This window comes from Micrasema longulum, unplaced genomic scaffold (assembly GCF_059751315.1).
Source record: "Micrasema longulum isolate JH-2025_06_02 unplaced genomic scaffold, ASM5975131v1 h1tg001479l, whole genome shotgun sequence".
Taxonomy (NCBI): domain Eukaryota; kingdom Metazoa; phylum Arthropoda; class Insecta; order Trichoptera; family Brachycentridae; genus Micrasema; species Micrasema longulum.
The window spans coordinates 16,142-36,449 of NW_028278664.1; the positions used below are offsets into that span (position 1 = coordinate 16,142).

General features: G+C 33.6%; 1 protein-coding gene across 1 annotated transcript in view; it reads right to left on the reverse strand.

The window, feature by feature from the left end:
• Window positions 1-16,142, reverse strand: part of LOC148275245 (uncharacterized) — a gene marked incomplete at its 3' end in the record, with an annotated part of 31,785 nt that extends 15,643 nt beyond the window's left edge. The window contains exon 1 of the mRNA XM_088235963.1: window positions 15,965-16,142. Coding sequence (XP_088092089.1) covers window positions 15,965-16,076 — 112 coding nt within the window. The remainder of the gene's footprint in view (window positions 1-15,964) is intronic.
• Window positions 16,143-20,308: the final 4,166 nt, after the last annotated feature.

Below are 20,308 nucleotides of genomic sequence, written 5' to 3' on the forward strand. Positions count from 1 at the left end.
ATATACAAATGGCAATCATGAAGTTTCGCATTATATAAAATAAATTGTCTATGTTTTTTTAATGTATGTATGTGTATGCGCATGGGTGTATGTACATGTGTGTGTATGTATATATGTGTGTATATGTGTGTATATGTGTGTATATGTATGTATATATATGTATATATGTATATATGTGTTTGTGTATGTAAATGTATCAAAATGTGTATTCGAGTAAGTTTATATTTTATTAGTCTGTGCTTTCTATTAACTTGTAAACTATTATAATGTACTCAAATGTAATCGCCTAGCCTGGAACGGGGAATGTACTCTTGTTAGCTGGGTAAATTAAACGTAAAATTGTATTTATCATAAAATTTATAAATAAATAAATGACAGGTTATAAGGTCTGTAATTGCCTAGACTTTCATATGTTCTTCTCAAAAATATTTTCCATGTCTGTTGCAACAAATTTAGATTCTAATAACTCCAAAGATAGTAAATCCAGCCTGTCTACAAACATTTGGACATATTTAAAACATCGTTGAGAGCAATGCCTACTGAGAAAGATGACTCGTTAATTTCTTTAGGCTTATATAGTTTTCTCTCCTTTATGGCGTTATAAAAATGTTAGTGTCTATCAAAATGGCAATTTTCCTAAAGACAATTACCTTCAAGGCGAACATACCTTAATCTTGTCATTAATCTCATTTTTATATTCCAACGGATGATTAGACACTAAAATTTCTTTCGTAACCCCCACGACATCGCCTCGTGGTGTCATGGTTTCTAGGATTCATGCATAAGGTTACAGGTTTATTTATTCATTTCTGCTACTAGCTTTAAATATATAAGAAAAAATAAGATAATTAAATTAAAATTAAGTTTTATTAATATATATACACTGAAACTACTTTTACACGGGGCATTGATTGGGAAGGCCCAGGCAAAGCGGACGGGTTAAAGGAAATCAAATGAAACACACACAATTTATATAACACTAGCTGACCCGACAGACGTTGTCCTGCCCAAACGTTGGCTTGCCTGCTATTTGTTTGGAAAAAGACTTTCCATTGAGATATAGGTACATAAGTACTTGTTAATGATTGAATTCCAAAGAAAAAATATTAATTTTCAAATATTGAATTTAAGTAGGTACCAGGCAGGGGCGAACCGTGTAGGTATAAAAGCTATTATGCGCAGCTGACCATTATATTTGACTGACCATAATAATGTTTTACTGTAACTTTATTTACAGAAAAACAAATAAATAATGACTATTTATTTTAAATCATTTCCACTGTTTGTATTTTTATCCTAATTTAAATAATAATATTAATAAAGCGCGCCCAGCGCCTGCGGTGAGCCAAATAACTAACCGTTACGACGGCTGTCCACTGCATCGCCGTTCACTACGGCCGTTAAGATACGGGCACCGCTGTCCTAGGAAACCCTAGATTTACGAAGCGTTTTTCCCTTTCAGATAATAAAAATGTAAAATGTGGCGAATTTCTTCCTTTGAGACCTCCATACTCGACGCCCGATAGTTCACGACTGAACCGACCAAGTGCAATACCGCCAAAGAAGCGTTTGTAGTATACACTCACACCTTTACAACGCCGTATTGAATGATCTGATATAGACCATAATGAATGAGATATAATTGGTTGAAAAAAAAAGGCGTAAAATACGAAATTAATTTTTCCCCAACCTGTATGTATGCCGACGCCGGAAAAGAAAAAAATACCGTATAGAGTTATTTACCGAGTAGTTAGTTATTAGTTATAGGTAAGGTTTTTTTTAATTAAAAAAAAATATCATACATGTGAATTATTTTGGAGTGATTCTTACATAATTAAAAAAAAAGATTCTTTACTAGTTAAAAAAAAAAACTTTAATCGGCTCTTCTACTACATGTCGCTTGGTAACTTTTTCCTTTCCTGCGTCGATACCTATTTTTACACAAATAACATCAACCCTGATGATGGATCCAAACGTCGGAAAATAGTGAGTACGACACACGGCATAATCTGGAAAAATTCATTATGCATCTCAGCGGCCGTGAAAATTTAAGAAGTTTACGAAGTCAGATAACTTCATTGTTAGAATTTTAAAATGTAGAAGTAGATTATCTACAAAAGATTACTTTACATTACAAAATCACCTTGAAATCAGCACGCGATACTTAGCTAGTATTATTGTATTATGAATGAAAGAGATGCATTGAAATAGCATCTGACATGACGATCGTAATAATAATTGCACTTGTAAGCTGCTCATACAACAGAATGGTTTCAACAGAGGTAGTCAATGGGTTTGAAAGAATAATAAAAAAAATATATTGTGGAAATTTAAATTTTCTTTATAATTGGAAATTTAAATGACAGCATTTTATTTATAATTGGAAAATTAAACGACACCACATTATGTATAAAGCTTTTTATATATATAACGGAAAGTTTAACGACAGCATTTAACATATGATGGAATGTTAAATGACAGCGCATTATTTGCAGTTGGAAAGTTAAACGGCAGCACATTATGTATGAAGCTTTTTATATAAAACGGAAAGTTTAACGAGAGCATTTGACGTATGATAGAATGTTAAATGACAGCACCTTATTTACAGTTGGAATGTTAAACGATAGCATTTAACATATGATGGAATGTTAAATGACAACGCATTATTTCCAGTTGGAAAGTTGAGCAGCACATTATGTATGAAGCTTTTTATATAAAACGGAAATTTTGAAGACAGCATTTGACATATGATAGAATGTTAAATGACAGCATTTTATTTAAAGTTGGAAAGTTAAACGATAGCACATTATGAATTGAAGCTTTTTATATAAAACGGAAAGTTTAACGACAGCATTTGACATATGATAGAATGTTAAATGACAGGAACACTTTATAGTGGACAGCCCCAGTGGCGCACTCTAGGGGGGGGGGGTCCTAAACCCCGTATTACGTAATTAAAATTACAGGATAACCTCGAACGAGCATTCTGCTGGGATCTACTCTTGTAGCCACATGACCAGAAATGTGTTATTGACTCTTTAAAAAAAACCAAATCTATTATCCAGTACCCCCATAAATTGAAACAATGTCTCAATGTATATTTACCATACATATGTGGGTATATCAATGAGAGTCAGAGTAAGTAAGTTTCTTAAATTTAGGCACCAAATATTTCGATCAAATAGTTCTGGATGTCAATGAGCGGCAATCGGAAAATAAAATAGGCAAGTGTAGTGAAGAGATGTCGAGCGGTGTTGTCAGAACGCAATGAAAAATGTATTTGATTTAATTAGAACTTTTTCGTTATTGGCCTTATAACCCAATAAATTTAAAACTCCCCTAATCCTGGGTGCGCCATTGGACAGCTCTATGGAGTGGTAAAGTTAAACGACAGCATATTTTGGATGATTGAATGTTAAATGATAGCGTTATTTATTCAATGGAAAACGTGTTAAGTGGTTGTGATTTTTAAATTGTATATTTACTAATTTTAATTTATAAGAGAACATTTAAACGAGATTTTTTTAAAATTATTAGATAAATATTCTACATCCATCGGGATTTAGTTTAGTATAGATTAGAGTATAATGTTCTCAATGTATTGAATATTCCTGAATTAGTATATTTGCATGCTGTCTGAATGCATAACTTGTCACAACACCATTGTGCACAAGGCGTGAACTGATCAAGGCGAACTGCAACACTCTGTTGCACCAGATTTATTGAGACTTAAAAGCTGTTAGTAACAGGAACAGATAAGGGTTACAATGAAAGCTTCCACCCCTTTCCCGAAACTGTTCATAAAGACTTGTGTCTTTCTTCAGTTTTGCATATCACTATCAACTAATTAAGCGAAAAATTAATATTTCTTTGTAATCAAATCGCGGAAATAACGAAACAAAGAAACTTTAAAAACTTTCATTGTACCCCCAACTGCAGTATTGTCAATTTGTGATCAATCAAATACACATGCTCAGCACAATCACCTTTTTCTTATTTCGCAGTATGACAGTGAAAGAATACAGTGCTAGTTCCAAATTGAGGCCGCGGCTGCACGCTCCAGATCTCGCCTCGGAAAGGAAGAAGAACGTAGTAAAACAAACAAATCAAACAAATCAAACAACGACACAAAACCCAAATACATTATATAGGAAACATTATAATAATTTGCCCTATACAACATGCACTCAAGCAACAGAAGAAAAACAATACGTATCTATACCAGATAAAAGTTAACGAGCAAGACGACAGGCTTCAACAAAAAAGACTGACCAAATAAAAGAACTAACGTAGCCCAATAGAATATAACCCTCAATGTGCCAAGGATCGAGAGGAAAAGAGGCGAATCATTCACTTAGTGCCTGATATCCCCGAACACCTCGACGCTCAGCATTGAACAAGACGATGAAGGAAAAGATATATCAATCAAATATTCGTACTTAAAAGGAGTTAAATTTTGTAATTACTTGCCTCACTGGTATTTTAATAGAAGCAGGATGCCTCAAACCTACACCGACTGATAAAATATACCCTATCATTGGAATCGCTCCACCACATATTCGAAGAAGAATAGACGCAGAAGCAGAGAGCTACAAACAAACCCACGATCCTAGACACCCCCTACACCACCACCAACCGACGGCCTCGCGTCTAAGATCTAGAAACAGTTTTATCAAAGCCACCTCCCCTGTTGAATCCTCACAACAGCGGAGAGAAGAACTATGGCAACAGGATCTTGGAGCAAAACCGTGGATGGATCCAAATGAGAGGATCCAAATGAGAGGATCCAAATGAGGGGATCCAAATGAGGGGATTCAAATGAGAGGATCCAAATGAGGGAATCCAAATGAGGGGATCCAAATGAGGGGATCCAAATGAGGGGATCCAAATGAGGGGATCCAAATGAGGTTATCCAAATGAGGGGATCCAAATGAGGGGATTCAAGAAGGTGAACACCTACCATACTCCCTGTGGATCGCCCTAAATAGACTACGGGTGGTTGTTACACGATGTGAAAAAATCTCCAAAGGTGAGAGTACCTCTCTGGTGATGATATATTGTGTGACCGAGGTCGACAGCCACCTATTGACATGCCCGCTCATGGGAGAAGGCTGCACTCCTGGGGTTAAAATTAAGATAAGTTATTTTTTGCTTTGCACACCATTTTGTGAAAAGGACCTAAATTATATTGTTATGGTGTTTGTAACAGTCAATATAGTGTAAAGTTTCCGCAAACCAAGCTTTGTAAAATTTCCATTGAAAATAAACGTAAAAACAGCATTTTTCAATAAAAAATTATAAAAGCGCCATCTATGAATAATTAGTTTCATATTTTCGTTTAGAATCACCTTAAATTTTGATATTATGATATTATCCCTCATTGACTCCATCTCTGCTTGTTATAATGAGTTTGCATAATTTCATAAAGTATTGGTACATTTTGTATGAAAATAGAGAGTTGACAGGATGTCGATAATTTTGTAGGAATTTACTATACGAACGAATGTACAGTTAAACTGTATGATAGCTATGTATAGCAAAATATGTTTGTGTTATTAAATCGTAGTACGAAAAGGTATTTTATTTTATTTTTTTATTTTCTTTTATTCAGGAAACATACAGTACAGTTACAAAGTTTAATATTTTACACAATTGGACTTAATTCTAATGGACCAGTGAAGTTTCCATATTAAAAAGCAATTAAATCTAATGTTAATTATGAAAGTATAAAAAAGAGAAGGAAAAAGAAAACATAAATGAAAGTTGTTTAAAAATTTAAATTTAAGTGAAAAAAAAATATATTTTAAGGTTTGTAGTTTGTAGTGAGTATTTACAAATGGAAATAATATTAAAAATGAAGAAAACTTGTAAGAGTAATTAAGAATTAAGAATGGAAATAAAGAATGAAAAACATACTCAGATGTAAAAATAAAATAAAATAGTAATAACATTTTTTTTTAAAAAAGGAAAAACATAAACACATGTTTATTTTAAGGGATTCAAAGAAACGATGAGAAGAATCTTTAAGTGAAATATAAGACAGTAAATTTAAATTTAGGTCAATTTAAAAAACATCTTCAAAATTAATGACACATTATAGTAAGAGCAGCAATATATTGATTTTATTAACATATATAATATAAGTAATTAAAAGTAGTTTAAAAGTATAACAAGTATAAAAACATGCCAATGGCAGCAGAGTATTGCACCATCATCATCATCACCCACACCCAGTTGTGCATAGGGCACTGCATTGGAAGTCTAATGAAAATTAAGCGTTTTATTCAAATTTTTAGACTACTGAAAAAGCCAAAATTAAAAATATAATAATTTTGTTTTTTTTAATAACTCCGGATGTGACGTCAGAAGTTTCTCTGTCACTTTCGCTTATTCCCGGTCAGTTCTGCCGATTGGTCTGTTGACGGTAAGCAAACCAGATATCTTTCACAGATCTCTTATCATTGGTTGATTCATATGAACTTGTGGCGTCATTCAAAGTAGTTCGGTTTTATAATTTTTTTTCGTACATTTTCAAGAAACTTTGCCGTACAAATTAATGCTCCGATTTTTACCGCGCGCAAGAAAACATTTTTTAAATGAGTTTTTGATGGATGAAATATTTCATGTCAACCATGTCGGGAATCGAACCCGAGACCTCTTCCATGGTAGGCGACCGCGCTGACCACTACACCACGAGGCCGACAACGATAGACACGCCAATCGTATATATTTTTAGTGTGTAAAACACTGCTTTAGTGCCATAACTCGGAGAGAAAGCACGAGAATACGTTTGTATGAAAAAAAGTCAGACAGCGTTTCCCCTTAAGGAAAAAAATGAAAAATAAAGTTGTTCGACATATTTTTACAGTAAAAATATGCACCAACTGGAACACCACCAAATAACAGTAAAAAAACGGTAAATGACATTTTGGTTGTCTCCAGAAAAGTGTCTTAACTGTAAACGAATATGCCATTGTACAGTTACGCTACTTTTCTAGGATAATTTAGTATTCTGCATCCAGCGACGTATAAATGAACGTAGTTACGCACAAAGCAGCTAGCCATGGAAAAGTGAAACTGAGATAATATTACTTTTGTGAAAAGAGTGAATAATCAAATCTTCCCAAAAGTTAGAATGTTTTTTACTTTAACAAATGAAAAATAATGCATACATTCGTTTTTTTAATACAAAAAAAACTAAAACATTTAAGTTTGTAAGTGAAAATTATTGATGGAAGTTCATTGTAATTTATTATTTAAATAAAAGACGAGTGATACTTTAATCCACTACTACCACTATCACCATCACGCCATTTCCCCGTAGGGGTAGGCAGAGAGAATGGACCGCCACACACGTCTATCCTGGCATACAATCCTAGCTTCTTCCACATTCATACATCTTGTCATACATGTCCTTCGGTTCTGTCTGCTTTTGACATGACCAGACTTAAGATTTTGGTTTATCTGATCATGCCACGTCTTCCTTGGTCGTCCTCGTCTCACGTTGCCGTTCATTTTCGCCAGATATACTTGTTTTCCCATTCTTTCGTCGTCCATTCGTTCTACGTGACCAAACCATCTCAGAGACCCTATCTTAATCTTATCAATTATACTTGACTCAGATTTACACTTTCGCCTGATTTCCCTCGCTTTCACGACATCTTCGAGACTGGTATCTTTATTAAGGAGTTCAATGTATTTATACAAAACAGAGGTAAGGATAAATAATTCAAAATCATATGAAAGTAAATTATATAAAGTTATTTTTATCTTAATATACTTTCATATAATTTTGGATTTTCTATCCTTACCTCTGTTTTGTATAAATACATTGAACTCCTTAATAAAGATACCAGTCTCGAAGATGTCACGAAAACAATGAAACCAGTCACTGGATATTCCAAATTTGTGGATCAAAGTATTGCTCGTCTTTTATTTATGTAATAAAATAAAAAAAACTTAGATCACTCAACCTGTGCATTTTGCGGACAGCCAGCCCAGCCCTAGTAAAACTTTAAAGTATTTTGTGTCATTATATATTGAACATTTAATGTTATTTTATATTTATATTACGGTACTTAATTGTAAAGAATCACTAAATCAATTTGTTGTAAGAACTTTCAAAATAATTTCTGAATTTGCGGTTACAAAAGGAAATCCCAGCAGAATGCTCGTACGAGGTTTTCCTGTCATTTGAATTATTCAAAGCCAAAAACACGTATGACTTTCGTTCAGAGGAATATCTCTTTTGTGGCCCCAAGAGTGTGCATATTAAGTTCACGATAAATTATTTCTAAGATTTGCGGTTGAACTCGATCGAGAATAAGTGACTCAAACAATTTAGGAATGACAGACTAAATGCAAATAGGACGGTAGTTTTTTACATCGGTATCATCACCCTTTTTGAAAATAGGCGTGACATAGCAGGACTTCCACTTAGAAGGAAAGTGTCCTAGAGATAATAATTTATTAAAAAACAGAGTAATGGGTTCAGCCAGTTCTGAGGCAAAATGTTTGAAAACAATAGGAGGGATTTTATCAGGGCCAGCTGATTTATTGATATCCAACGAAAGAAGGCCATTTCTGCAAGATATGGTAGTAAATTTACAGTTAGATGATAATGCAATGGTCTTGTCAAAATTATAGTCAGGAACTTTGTTTGTAGAATATTACCAGTTAATCGATATAAGTATTCCAAACCCCAAGGACCAATTTCATTCCTAAGCATTTTATAATAATTTAGTACAGAGAAACATTAATAATGCTTGGAAAATAAAGTTACGTAAAACAACATTTGGGAGTAACAAACGGAAAACATCTAACTTAATATTCAAGGGAAGTTTACGTGAAAACAGTACTAACTTATGTAACTCGAGTTTCTCCAAAGATTCCTTAAGTATTTACTTAACAGTCTAACTTACAACTCGATAATTTTGTATTTCAGTATATTCAGATCCAAACAATTTCTGAAGTTCATGTATTGATTTAAAACATACAATAAGAAAATATCACTTAGTAAATACGAATACCGATAAAAATATATAAAATGGATTTAGAATTATTAATTATATTTTCAAAGTCAATATGGATTAGTGGAGAAATTTAAAAAAAAAAAAAATTATAACAAAATACGTGACGAGAAAAACGCCACATGTTTGGCATTAATAATTGTGATGTCAAGATTCGTGACTATGTTCTATAATATTTGCTGCTCGTCAAACTATTATCGACAATTCAATTCCATAAATTAAAAAAATACTTACTTGTTTATTTTGATTACCTTATACTTGTTTTTTATTTTTTACTATTTTATCAAATTGCATTGTAGTATTGGCAAATACGCATTTCATATATACATATTTTTATTTCTTATTTTTTCGCGATAATATATGCTTGCTTGTTTATTAATTTAACTTAAATTTGTCTTTCTTGCTTACCGTAACACTTTATTTACTGTGTTCGCTTTACAGAATTTATTTCACAAGCTTAAATCTTTGCATTTTTTGTTTATATGCTTACTGTTTTTTCTCGCAGACCTTTGTTATTATTGTTTTTTTTTACTAAGTATAACTTTTTATTATATCCTTTCTGACTAATTTCACATATTTTTTATGTATATTCCGTGTTTATTATTTAGTATGTTAGCATGTATTTTATTTTTATATTTTGTAAATGCGTTTTAGGCGTTAATGAACAAAATAAAAAAATATATATAAAAATTTCAACGGTTGCAAAAAAGTTCAAAATGAACATAATTCGTGGCGTGGACAACGCAATGATCGTTTTAGCGGGAATTCAAAATTACAAACTAAAAAATATTTTTATAAAGGCAAAATTTTTCTTTTTCATTGTTCTTGAACTATAAAAAATTCTATTAATATTTGAAGCATTAACTATGTGGCAAATTAAAAAAAAAATGTTATTAAATATTTGTACCTATATAACCACTTACCGACTTTTCTAAATATACCGGTTTGGAAACGTACCCATCTCTTCGTCAGGACATCAATTAAACCATCATGCAAAACCCACTATACACCTTCACCATAATTGTTGCAGATCTGTTGTTGATCAATAATCAAACAACGTTTTAATATAACCCATTATACGATGTTCCATTGTAATAGTCACCCTATAAAACTCACGCCTAAACAAATTAAACTCACGCCCCTCCCATTCTCTCTCTTTTTTAAACTATATTTCCGACAACATTAAATATTTTCATAACCTAATCAGTGCGCGTGAGGGTTCCTTATCAAAATGCACGTCGTGTTGGTTTTTTATTTTTGTGCAACAACTATGGTGAAGGTGTATAGTGAGTTTTGCATGTTGGTTTGATTGGTGTCCCGACGAAGAGACGGGTACGTCTCGAAACCGGTAGACAGGGAAAAGTCGGTAAGTGGTTATTTATATACAAATATTTAATAACATTTATGATAAAAAATTTACTATCACGCCCCTATTTTTTATTTTTTAAATTTATAACAACAAACCATCACGCCGTTTCCCCGTAAGGGTAGGCAGAGAGGTTAGAACGCCACATCACTATATCTTTGAATACATATCTCGCTTCCTCTACTTTCATACATCTTCTCATGCACGCGCGCCGATTATTCCGACTTTTAACATGTCCATCTTCAAGTATTTGTTGGATTTGGTCATGCCATGTCTTTCTCGGTCTTCCTTTATTTCTGCATCCATCGACATTCGCATTGTGAATATGCTTAGCCGTTATTTAGCTGTCCATTCGCTCTACATGTCCAAACCAGCGCAGAGCTCCTTTCTTGATTTTGTCGATAATGCTTATCTCAGCCTTACGTAATGTACGCATCTCAACATTTGTGCATCTATCGTACACAGTTTTACCTCACATTCGCCTGATAGATCGCATTTCGACAGCACTCAGCCTACTTTCATCCCTGTTTTTCCAAGTCCATACTTCGCTTCCATACATCGGGGTCGAGTCCAGGACTCCATTGTGAACTGCTAATTTTGCCTCTTGTAACAATCATAAAAATGTATTTATTTATTATTTTAAAAAACCCGCTAGGGTTAAGCTAGGGTTTCCTAGGACAGCGGTGCCCGTATTTTAACGGCCGTAGTGAACGGTGATGCAGTGGACAGCCGTCGTAACGTCGACTAGAGAGTGGTTTCCGAGGTAAACGGTGTTAAATGGTGTTGATAATACCGTTTTCCTAGGAAACCACACTCTAGTCACCGTTACGACGACTGTCCACTGCATCACCGTTTACTACGGCCGTTAAACTACGGGCACCGCTGTCCTAGGAAACCCTAGCTTTACAGAAGAAATAATTTAAGGTATCGTCCTATTAAGTCTCGTCTGGTTAGAGTAGTCATATTTTTCTTTTTCAACTTGATTTTTGTGGTGAGGTAAGTCATTGTAGTGTTTAAGTCTATTGTATAGTATTTTTGACTGCCATGCGTTTGTCTTTGATTTTTTAATGTGGTAGTGTTGTTGCTGTCTGGTATTTTATTTGTGCGTGTCAGCATTTTTTGTTAGTTTTATGTCATCTTCACCGTCTTGTATGAATTTATATCTATATATTTATTTATGTATTAATATACACGGCACGCAGTGCCTTTTACATTAAAAAGATACATATTGAAACTAATATATACATTTCAATATAATGTGAAAAACTTAAAAATTAAATATAAAAGTATTATTTTACATGAATACTATATTTATATAACACCATAGAATTAAGAATAGTCCAGAAGGAGCGTAGAATCATATTTGAATACATCGGACTGTGTCCAATAATTCCCCCACTCCGGCTTACTTTCGCCGCGCGTATTCGTGAAGTCGCCGGGTAATGTTGCTTGATGGGAAAAAAAAATCATAACACAAATGTAAGGTAAAAAAAGTAATCTGTTAATTACTCTAAAATTTTATTGTGCACGCGAAAACATTGATTGACACAACAGAGTAGATAAGTAAAGAGTAATTGAATTAATGAACTTTGAACTTAAAATATAAAACAAATTTTAGTTGACATAAAACGGATATTTTTATATCATGTTAAATAATATTAGATGTTTTAAAGATAATGTCGTTCAAATGTGCCCCACGGCGTTGTTTAATCCGAGGTCTAATTTTCATTAGTTCTTGCCATTAGATGAGCAAAGCAGGGTAAAAATAATTCTGCTCTGGCAACACTAACGAAATATTTATTTTTTTTCTTCGACAATCTGACGGATGGAAAAATAATTCAATTTTTAAGTAATGCATTTGTTATATACACATTCATTTGGATATTACAGATGAAATGTGATTGCATCATGTTTCTTTAAGATCCTAGCAGTATTTCTAAACTTTAAAAGGACACAACACGGCATAGTTGAATTCAAATCAAGAGTTGCGTACTGAGCGACGTCTACAATGAAACTGTTGAGTCGCCTTCTGTTTGATGTGCGTATGCGGTTTCTGGACTATTCCTTATTCTATGTATAACTCAGCAGTTTTGTATAAAGAACATATCTTTTTATATATAATTCCTCTGTACGTGTGATGTCACTGAACTTGTTCTAAACGGCTTAACCGATTTACGTGCGGTTTTCAGAGAAATGTAGATCTTTGCGCTTCGCTTGTTCGTTGATATTAACTCTTAAAAGACTGTGGTAAATAATCCCTTTGCGCGCGGTGATGTAACATCGTGTTACCGCTAGTAAAAGACAGAATATTCTAAAGTTCAGACATTTGAAAAAAATTAAAAACATAGAGACATACTGTTTTATAATTCCTTTTCCACAATGTATGCGAATAAACATATAATTTGGCTCTGTTATAAAAAAATAAATAAAAAATCATAAATACGCCGCTCATACTACGCGCGTGCGTCCCCCATCATTGCCATCAACCGACTGAAGACTAAATCTGTTTTAGACGACTCCCGCCGCAGAACAGCATCTCTGTCTTCCTTGTTATGACTTTTATATTCGTGCTCTCTTGTATAAGGCATCTGTATAGATGTTTTGTTAAATTAGCGGACATTCATTCTTCGCATAGCAAGGCTAAATATTTTTTGTATTGACATTTAGCATAGTTATACAAATTTTACTTTACAAATCGGGTGTGAAAATGTCCATTTGAAGATTACAAAAAATACAAAATCATAATTTTAAAAAATGAGAGAGAAATATTAAGTCTTGTGTCCTATGTCGACTAGTGTGACATCACAGCCACACAAGAGTTAAAATTTTTAATCTAATGTGTAAAAAAGAAGTAAAGAGCATAAATGTTTTATTCATTGATCTACCCGGGTTGCATTCGAGGAGAATGCATTGACAAAAAAATGGAAAGATCTTGTTTTTATGTCTATAAAAAAGTTTGTTTTTGAATGTTTACAAACAGCATTTGTTTTTTATGGACATCAATCAGATTCTTTCCTTAAATTCCTTATAATTTCTATCCATTTGTTTATTTTTATTGGATTTTTGGTAATACTAAAATAATATTAAATTCAAAACATTTAAAAAAAAATTATTTTCACAAAAGTACACCCCTCTATTGGTGAGAAGACCGGAGTTTGACGTTTGCAAAAAGAATGCCATATTTGAAAAATATGTATTTTATGTTTTGGAATTCAATCATAAACAAGTACCTACTTAGTTTTATATTTGAATATGAACAATGTTTAGTTTTGGAATTTAATCACAAACACGTAGCTAGGTACCCACGTATCAATAAAAAGTATTTTTCCAAGGCAAGCCAACGTTCGGGCAGAACAACGTCGGTCGGGTCAGCTAGTTTAGATATAAAAAAATAGTTAAACAATGTGTGCAGATAAAATTTTAAAAGGAAAAGAATTTATATATATTTTTCTTTACAAGGTACAAAATATAAGTATATTAAATACAATAAAATTATTCTGTCTCAAAAAAATCAATTGAAAAAAAATAGTAATAATAATGACAATTAAAGTAAATTAAAAAATATGATACTTAATAGTACCCATTTAAAAGTAAACATAGAAAGCATTATAATCTAAAAAATGTATATTACCGTTTTTCATCTTTGAAATGATTAATTAGAGTTGATTTAGATAAGCTATACTTTAAGTGGAAAATATCAGCAACGTCGGAATAGTTATTGCCGAGAACATGGAGTCGATTCAGAATGGCATTATACGAGTATACGGTTCGCGAATTGTTGCAACTTAACGGAGGTACTTGACGAGTCATTCGTCTAGGTACCTTGAAGTTAATGAGTGCTTATAGATTTTGGCAGTTCCATGTAAAGCTAACAATCTTAAATAAATTCAGTAAATCTATAATGTATAAAATTTAGTAAAAAACGTTGAGGAATTTCGGTGAAAATGATGAAATTATTTATATCCCCAGGGACGCCTCAGGCGGGGGGATACAAATTGAAAACGCCTGTCAAACTAGAGTGAAATACGCAATCATTTATAGAGAAACACGAAACAGAGAGAGAAACACAATAAGGGAAGGAAAGGGGTGGTTGTATAAAAGGATTCAATTAGGTTACTACACGACGGAGCAGAACATGGCACAGTTACCTTGGACTAAACCACCTCAAGGAGGGGAAAATGTTGCACGGGTAATGAATACCCATAAAATCCAACAACGCTGTCTTATTTAGGGTTGAAATTTATGTGATGGAAGTGTGGATGTAAACAGGGGTAGGCTGCAGGGGGCTCGGAAGGGCTCGCGCGAGCCCCTTGTTAAATTTGACTTGACCCGGAGAGCCTCTTGTTAAATTAAGAGAAATCAATATTCTCAGATCAAATCAGTACATAAATGCAATTTCAGTGGATGGTTTAAATGTATTATGAAACATAAAATTTAGTTGGCTTTTGAAATTCACGAGAAATATATTTATTGGGGATGCGCAATAAAAGAGACCTATCCGTTTTTTGTCTATATAGTGTAACAATTACCCGCAATCGGCTAACAATGCTTTAAAACGCCGATATATATATTTGGATAATTTATATAGCGCCATTTTTGTGAAAATCACCTCAAGGACGCTGTATAACAAATAAATATCCTAGCACGTCTTGCAGCTACAGATCGCATGGACGGTCGGAATTATAGTTCCTCGTCTCCAATTATGAAATATAGGAGCTAGATTACAGCACGACTTGCAGCTACAGAGCGCATAGACAATAAGAAATCTAGCCCCTGTTTACATTTTTTATTTTTTTATTTGACAATGAAGTTAAGAGTTTGAATGATATTTTTTAAAAATTAATAAAAAACAAATTTATAAAAATAGAAGTTAGATTACAACAAGTCTTGCAGCTACTGAGCGCATGGACGGTTTTGGATGCTTAGTGAGGAAAAGGTTAAAATGCATGGCATATGTTGAAGGCTTATGGTGGGTTTTGCATGTTAGTTTAATTGAACGTAGTTATGCAGAAAGCATCCAGTCCACAATTTAAAAAAATGGCGATATTGGTGTTATCGGGTGCAGTAAAGTCGATTCTATGTTCTGCTAAAAACAGCTAGACCGCTTTCACATAAAAAAACTATAATAATCATCTTCTCAAAATAGTGTCGATCACAAAAACGGCATTTCTCAATTTGCAAAAAACACCCACAACACTAAAAAAATCTTACGGTACTTTAAAAATAAATTAAACTGGTCAAATACATAATAAGATTCTTGTTTGTCATATAGTTCAAAACTCATGAATTCATTGTTTAATTTTTGTCAAAGTCAAAAAAATTCCAACTGTCGTGTAAATTTTATTTTTGACTTCTTTTCATAAAAGTGCTATTATCTCAGTTTCACTTTTCTATGGCTGGCTGCTTTCTGCATAACTACGTTCAATTGATGTTCTAACGAAAAGACGGGCACGTCTCGAAACCGGTAGACATGGGAAGGCCTGTAAGTGGCTATTTACAAATATCTAATCAGATTTAGTAAGATATACAGTTTTCAAGGTTTGGATGATGAAGATCGTGTGGTACTCACGGTTGTAGAAGTACCCCCACATGGGCAGGCCGATGGCCGTGGCGCCGATGGCGAAGCAGGCGAAGCCCAGGCAGGCCACGCACAGCGAGTACACCGCCTTCCTGTTAGCCATGACCGCATAGCGTCAGCCGCCGCCCATCACGGGAGCGCCCGGCGCTGGTCTGGAGCGGGCCGAATCACACCTGGAAAGAAATGACGTTTCAAATTAATGACTTTCTCTGCATTATCATCGTCATCGTCATCGTCATCGTTAAAGGCATCGTCATGGCCAATGTTATTGGCTTTATCATCACCATAACAGCGTTAAGCTAGGGTTTCCTAGGACAGCGTGCCCGTATTTTAACGGCCGTAGTGAACGGTGATGCGGTGGATAACCGTCGTAACGGTGACTAGAGTGTGGTTTCCTAGGAAAACGGTGTTATCAACACCATTTAACACCGTTTCCCTAGAAATCACTGTCTAGTCGACGTTACGACGGCTGTCTACCGCATCACCGTTCACTACGGCCGTTAAATACGGGCACCGCTGTCCTAGGAAACCCTAGCTTTATCATCATAACTGTCGGCTTTGCCATAATCACCGTCCCCCGAGTGTTCTGTGATGTAATTCACCACTGTAATTGGGCCTCCTGGGCTGTTGTGGTGCAAAAAAAAATACAACAACAACAAACCATCACGCCGTTTCTCCGTAAGGGTAGGCAGAGAGGATAGAACGCCACATCACTCTATATTTGCATACATATCTCGCTTCTTCTACATTCATACATAGACTTTTGAGATGTCCATCTTCAAGTATTTGTTGGATTTGTTCAAGCCATGTCTTTCTCGGTCTACCTCTATTTCTTCATCCATCAACATTCGCAATGTAAATATTCTTAGCCGTTCTTTCGCTGGCCATTCGTTCTACATGTCCAAACCAGCGCAGAGCTCCTTTCTTGATTTTGTCGATAATGCTTGTCTCAGCCTTACATAAGGTACGGATCTCAACATTTGTGCATCTATCGTACATAGTTTTACCACATATTCGCCTGAGAGATCGCATTTCAACAGCATTTAGCCTACTTTCATCCTGTTTTTCCAAGTCCATACTTAGCTCCCATACATCAGGGTCGGGACCAGGACTCCATGTGAACTGCTAATTTTGCAGTGCCCCTAGCCACTGAAATAAAAACAACTGGCCACGTGGTAGACGGACAGACCGGCGCGTGGGAACCTAGTGGTGGGGGAGTTATTAGAATGTAACAACTTGCCCCCGTAACAACTAGCCCCGCCTTCCCCTACATATCAATACGATCTTTTTTTCTGTGAATATTGATCCTACAGATTAGGTGGTACTCACTGAATAGATAAATATATCTGTGGGGGTACTAGCTATCTCGCCCGCAGTGCCCCTAGCCACAGAAATAAAAACAACTGCCACGTGGTAGACGGACAGACCGGCGCGTGGTCATTTGGGATTGCACAACATTGCAGTGACTCCGCTAGAGTACTGAAGGTTTAAATTATAATTAAACTCTCAAATAATAATCTAACAATATTAATTATACAATATAAATTAAAACGTATGTAAATAAATTGAATAAGCATGCCTATCAAACCTTTTAATTAAATCACAATTATTATTCAATTTCGGTTGCGATTAAGTTTAGATTTTCACGCTTCACCGACTGATCACATCCGTAGGGTAAAAATATCTCAGTTAAAATTCCTATTCAAAGTACCGTATTGTGCTCCGGTCATTAGCCCTAACAGGAAGGAAACCAATCGAGTGGACGTTGTTTATAACCCGATCGAGGGATTTAGCTACAAAAACATTTGATCTAATTGATGATGGCAGAGAAATTTGCGCGGTTTCAATTAAAATAATCCTCAACCAAACACAGAATTTTGAAAACAAAGAACAGAAAATCAACATTAACAATACAATGAAAAGATCAGTCTAATTTAAAAAGGACACAGCGGCAAAAAAAAAAACCAAAAATAAAACGTAATATATCGCAACAAAATATAAACCAAACAACTTGAAAAGTTTCTTACAAAACAAAATTAAATATTGAAAACGGTTTCAAGAATAAAGGAAGTGGCCAAACTAGGACTTAGGGAGATACGGTCCTTAACATCACATATTATGCAGACGATGCAACAAAATCAGAAGATGGTGGTTTTGATGTGTTGACAGTAAATAATTTCTTTAGAGTATAAAGTTCTAACCTAATACAAAAAATGAAGCACCGTTTGTGTGATTAATACAAAATATGGCAGTATTTTAATTAAATTAGAGGAATCTGTTTGATATATATATATATCAAAAAATACTATTAATATTTTTTTAATACTATAAAAGATATATGAGCAGAGGGGGTGGCCCTCTGGCAGATCTATCATATTTTATATAATATAATAATAAAAAATAAAATTATCTACGTTCTTGTAACCACTGATATTCTCGAATTGAACGGTTTGGGTAGTTAACGGATGTATTGAATAAATAGGCATATATTTATTTATTTGACGGCCTACGCTTTTAACAAAGTATAAAGTAATAATAAAAAACAATAATAATGAAACAAAGTAGATCGGTATAGCATTTAAAAGAAACATGTACCTTTTATGAAATTTATTAATAAAAAAAATAAAAAAAATTAACTAAACCTGTACAAAAGTGAAGAAAATATAGATACATAAAATATGCATATTTATACTATATAAATGTATATATATATTTTTATATATTTATATAAATGCCCGTGTACATTGATTAATTTTATACTTTATGTATTATGTTTTTTAAATTGTGTATTTAATTATTATTTTTTATTTATCATGCATTCTTGTTTCTGTTTTATATTATTTTGTTTACTAACCAAACACAAGAACCTGACTCTTTTTTCGCAAGCTCAACCAGAATGTTTCATTTTTTATTTCTTTATGTATGTTTTAATGTTAAATAAAAGTGGATTAGTATATAAAAAAATAAATAAAATGATTGTTAACTGTATTCACATATAGTTTTTCAAAATAAATAAATGATTTACAAATAATTTTATTTCATTTAATAAGGTAATTCAACAAAATACATTCTAGAAAACATACAATTTAAAGTCGATTCGTCGATACAATTTCGCCTGCATACGAGTATATATATTCAATTATAGAATTACACAAAATAGAAAAAATTACATTATTTTTTGTTTTTTTAAAATTTATATATTAAAAAAAAAAAAATATTCAGTGTACAATGCAATGAAAAAAAGTTATACGTGAGCACTTATTAACCATTATTTAATTCCAAGAGATTATTCGCAAAAGTTGGGAGAGTATAATTAAAAAATGACAATTTTGTTTTTTCGGCAGTATATAAATTGTACTTGTTGGTAGTAAAAAATGAATTAAAAAGTTAATTTTTCCACACTTCCTCTTTCAAAATAGATGGTACAGAAAATCCATGCATGACTTCAGTCAAAAAACTTAGGTATTATATTCATTAGCATTTGGGGTGGCACGATCAGGTTAACGAAGTTAGTCGTAAACTTTATAGCTGTTTGCACTCACTTAAAAGATTACAGAATTTCTTGCCAATTAATGTTTGGCAAACATTAGTCCAGAGCTAACTTCTTCCACTCCTTGACTATGCAGATGTATGTTATCCAGATGCTAACTCTGTATTACTTGATAAGTTGGAACGATTGCAGAATGTTTGTATACGTTATATCTTTGATCTTCGCAAATTCGACCACACAACTGAATATCGCACGCAATTGCACTGGCTCAGTATCAGGCATAGAAGAAACATTCACTCCTTAAGAATATTTTAAAGATTCCTACTTTGCCTGTTTATCTGAGAGAGCTCTTCCAATCTCTATCACAGCACGGAATATATCTTCGTTCTAGTAACGAGAGAACCCTTTTAATACTCTTTTATCGCTCTAATTTCTTGCCTCTTCTTTCACAGTAGTAGCTGCTCAATTGTGGAATAATCTACCCACTAATGTTAGAGACGCCCCTTTTTTATTTACATTTAAGTCAAGATTAAAATGTCGCTATCAAACAATTTAAGTTGTCCCTCCATCCTTCTTCTTTCCTTCTCACTCCCTCTTCTCTCTTCATAGTTTAGTTTTATTTTTTTATTTTTTTTTTTTTTGTTAATCTTTGTTTTTAATTTTGTAAAAAATCGTATGTTAAAAGATTCATTAAAGATTCAATATGTTCATGTACTTGTACTTTTCTCAAACTGAACGATTTGGGTAGGTAGGAAGAAATTGCCTTAAGGCAATATGCCCGCCCTTACATGTAAATAAATATTATATTCCCGACACATACGGGCCATAGGTGTGTGGTATGTTAA